General features: G+C 36.7%; 1 protein-coding gene across 1 annotated transcript; it reads left to right on the plus strand.

Annotated features, from left to right (window-relative positions):
- Nucleotides 1-368: 368 nt before the first annotated feature.
- On the plus strand, nt 369-3,977 carry cd8a (CD8a molecule). Its single transcript, XM_042060031.1, has 7 exons — nt 369-529; nt 1,053-1,367; nt 1,456-1,548; nt 1,675-1,785; nt 2,500-2,539; nt 2,637-2,691; nt 3,257-3,977. The coding sequence occupies exons 1-6, from the start codon at nt 466-468 to the stop codon at nt 2,686-2,688; spliced, it is 675 nt and encodes a 224-aa protein (XP_041915965.1). The 5' UTR covers nt 369-465; the 3' UTR covers nt 2,689-2,691; nt 3,257-3,977.
- The last annotated feature ends 590 nt before the right edge of the window (nt 3,978-4,567 follow it).

The following is a 4,567-nucleotide window of genomic DNA, read 5'->3' on the forward strand; positions in this document are numbered from 1 at the left end:
CTGCTGTGTGACTTTGTTTCTCAAACTTTTAAAAATAAGATGATCAGTGACCTGACACACACATATACATGTGCGTGCGCGCACACACACACACACACACACACATTCACACACACACACACACACACATACACACATATGCATACGGATACACATCCACATTTAGCCTTCTTTTAAGTGCCATATTTAGTATCCCCAATCTCTATCTTTTCACAATTAAACAAGTCACTATTTCAGAACAAAGTATCTGCTCTGGTTAACCTTTAATGTATGTAACTGCTTTTCTTCCTTCTGCAAGTGACAGTCAAATGTCTTCCATTTTGGAGTTACAGCAGTAATAAAAGAAAGGTAGAAAAGGGAAGATAAAGAGAAAAGGAGTGCAGAGAGTGGGTTTGGGGTGGAACTCTCTTCCTCTGTGACCGTGTCACAAGATTAGACGCTCAGTCAGGAGGGGAACTCATTGTCATGAGACGTGTCAAAATGCAGCTGAAAGGGACTGAAATATTCTTCCTTGTGTTCATTTTTCATGGTAAGAGATTTTATTCCATTTGTGTGGTAAATTAGATTTGTACTTTTTAAGATAGTTTTCTTTTTATTAAATCCACCAAAAAGAATGCCATGCCATGTTTGACTTGTCATTTAAGTAAAATGTTTTGAAAGTGAGAAAACTAGTAATTTCACATAAAATTCAGTAGGTTACATAAACGTATTAAACTTGAACGCTGTTTAAATCTCCAGATTAATGAAGCAGTGTGAATTTAGCATGATTCAGCCTGTTGTTTTTCTCCAAATCTTACAACAATCAAATGAATATTGAGTGTTGGCTTATCCTTTCTGATGTGTTATCAGTGGCAGTGTATGATTTGTGCAAAATATGTGAAAGTGTGATAACACATGTGAAGTGTTGAAAGGAGATAATGTGTTCATATTATCTTCGTCCATATAGAATTGGAAGATAAAGTGTATATAATGTCTTAACTTGTCTTAAAATATGAATCACTTGAAACAAATAGCCATGTATCTTCATACCAATTAAAATAAATGTTTTCCAGCTTGTAGCCCAAAGAAGACAGAAGTTAAAGAGAGAGAGCCACATACAGTAAAATGTACACTGCCGAAAGATGCAAGTCGTACATTCATCTGGCTTCGAGTTACAAAAAATAATGGGGTAGAATTCATAGTATCTTACAAAAATCAGAAACGTGTGGGGACTGTTGTTTTGCCTGAATCCATGGAATCACCGGATGGCTACAGTTTAAAAATCAAGTCCTTCAACAAGCAAACGGACAGTGGCAGCTACAACTGTGCTATATACAATGCCAATGAATTGACCTTTGGGAAACCTACAGTTCTTGAAGGAGAGCCAGGTGAATGTATTTATTTATTTAGTTAGTTAATATTAACATGATGTGGTATAAAGCGTTCATTGACTCTCCGACTTAAACACAATCTTAGACCCCACACAAGCACCAAAGAAGGTTACGACGACTCCTTGTACTACTGCTGCAACTGTTCCTTCTACGCCATGTGTGTGTCTAAATCAGAGAGGTTGGCATTGTTATTTCTTCTGTTGACTTCACAAACATGTAAAAACAAATGAACACATATCCTTTGTAAGGTGGTGACATCAGAATCCACAAATGTTTTTGCTTCCTTCTGTCTTTCCTCTGTCAGGAGTGAAGAGCGACCCTGAGAAGAGTTGCGAGTTGATGATCTGGGTGCCACTGGCTGGAGGCTGCGGCCTGCTCTTGGTCCTCCTCATCGGTGTGTCCCTCTACTGCAACAGTGAGTGTCGCCAGTCGCCACCCAAGTCAGATCACCTTTTCCCCCCCAAACATTGTTTGTTGTACAAGAGTCTTCTACAACCTCCATCCATGCAGAACATTAATATCACTTTAATTACCGTGAAGTGAGAAATAAACAGCTACAGGTCAGACACAGGACAGGAGGGAAAGCGCTGGTAAATAAGGACTAAATGATGACAACAAGACTAGGCAGATTCTTTTTGTCAAACAGTTTTTTTGTTTTTTATGCTGCAGTTGATATACTTTTGATCAAATCAAAGGTCCTGACGCAGTAAAACTGTATGCAGCTAGTAATAGTCTCTTTAAGACTTGGTGAAAGCTCACTGATTTGAATGTATGTGTAGGCATGGCCAATCATGTGTACTGTGCAGCGCATAATGCTGTCGTATGGGCCTGCAAATCCTTTTATAATCATAATTATTACACCATCTTGCTATATTGTGATTGACAGGAAGCAGTAATGATACAGGATGCAGCGAAGTAAGTGAAATGAACAAAGAGAAATTAGTGGTAGCTGGCTTCTGAGTAGCAAGTCATCAGAACAACATGTCGCATAACCTTGTTTTCAGCTTTTTAAAAAAAAAAAAAAAAAAAAAAACTTTCCCTCTAATATTTTCTGAGCTCATCTGTAATAGCTGAGCACTGAGGTATCTCTCACACATACCATATCATACATTGTATTCTCTGTGCACAGAGATCCGCACTAGACGATGCCCCCATCATTATAAGAGACAGTAAGTATCGTCTTTTCCACTGGAGACTTTCTCATGAAATTGAAAATGGGTGTTTATACACGTGTTGGATTAATAATGTTTTGTATCCTACACGTAGACCCAGGACTGCAGAAGGAGTGCTACATCCTGGACACGGTCGTTTTGTTTAATAGGTAGGCCATGTGAGAAGACCCATTAGATGGAAAGTCATTGGTATTTAGAAAGATAGATACTTTATTGATCCCCAAGGGGAAATTCAAGGTCCCAGCAATTAGTGTTTTATTTCAATTGTGGGCCTATAGAAAAAGTACATTTTTGAATAAACAATGTTTTTTACATATTAATAATAATAATAATAATAATAATAATTAAAAAAAACATCAAAGTAAACATTTTTCTAAAAATGTTATAGTACAATTATTTGAATAGCTTATTATCATTGCATGTGTGGATAAATACATGGTAGGCCTACTATTTTTAAAATACACTAGTCTGTAATGGTCTCCATATACATTTATTAAATTAATGAATAATGATACATTATTGGGTGATGTGGTGAGACACAGTCATACTGCAAGTTTCAGAATATTAGAGGACAATGAAACAGTTAACTACTATCTGAAATATGAACACTATTCAATTTTTAATTTGTTTGGTATATCTTCAAATAAGCAATAACATTGTAGTGCATCATGTGAAAGTTAAAAATACATTTTTTCCATTTTGCTCGCTTCACAGGTGCTACCAAACAAGGCTGACACAGAAAGACCGGTTTGATTTTGACCAAGACGTCCTGCTGTATTTTGATGCAGCTGCAGCGCCTGTCAAATATGACTTCGTTTCTGGTTTACCACACACATTGCATGTTTGTCTCCTATGAGTATTTACCAGTTTGCAGACGTGCTGATCACATTTCCTTTTATAAACCTGCATTTGTTTGTGCTTAAAAAAAAATTTTTTTTAAAAACTTTTATCACGGCTTTATGCTTTCCTCACTACATTTTCAGCGCATGCTAGGGGATGTTACTTAGGTAGGCCTACAATATTTAGTGTGCCTATACTGTATTTCTCAGATTCGATTTGAAAAACATATGAAATATGCATAATGTTAACAATAGTCTCTGGCAGCCTATAGTTTACTGGATCGAGTCAAAATGTAGGCCTATTTTATTTTAAAATTGGCTAGTTCAGTACGAGTAGACAGCAACACATAGCCAGAACTCTCAATATAACCATATATTTCCTTCAATGTAGGCGAGGCTATATATTGTTTTGAAATAAATATTTTATTTTACAGCAATACTTATTTCTGTTACATTATTTCACAATAAGCTATTCTTTTTTGGAGACATGTCCATGTTCCTTAACGGCTTTACATATAGGATACACAAATCGATCAATGATTATTTGATTTAAAGTCCTGGGAAACCACTAATAGCAGTTGTTATTGTGTAATATAGTCAAAAGATGTTTCTGCGTCCTCTGCAGGACAAATGTGGTATAACGTGCTAGAACGCACAGGCTGGGTCCTGTAGTTAGCTAGTCAAGTCCCTGCAGTACCAGAGGCTCAGTGCTGCTGCTGGCCATTTGGGTGCCCTAACCAGAACTGTTCTGTCTGATTTCTCTCTCCTGTCTCATGTGTTGTGTTTGAGCTATGCTTAGATAATATCCATCACAACATTAAATATCCATCCTATATAAAATTAATAGCCTATAACTTAAGGTTCAGTGCATGTTAGATAGGTGCTTCTTCACTGAATTTCAGCATAACATTTTCCAGTATCTCATTGGTGGCCGTATTGCATCTTCATTGTATTAACCATTAGCTTTCTCATTCGTTTTGACAAGTCCGAGGTCGCCTAGGCATATCTGCAACTACGTGTTACGTGAGGCAAGGATAATTGTCTCGTCGCCTATTTTTACTTTATAAATTAAATTTAATTAAATAAATATCAGTGCCCTCTGGTAATTACGGCCATGTGACTGCAATTAGGCTACGTGACATAAATTAAACGGAACTTGAAGAAAGAAATACCGAAGACATTATAT

The sequence above is a fragment of the Alosa sapidissima genome, chromosome 13 (assembly GCF_018492685.1).
Source record: "Alosa sapidissima isolate fAloSap1 chromosome 13, fAloSap1.pri, whole genome shotgun sequence".
Classification (NCBI taxonomy): domain Eukaryota; kingdom Metazoa; phylum Chordata; class Actinopteri; order Clupeiformes; family Clupeidae; genus Alosa; species Alosa sapidissima.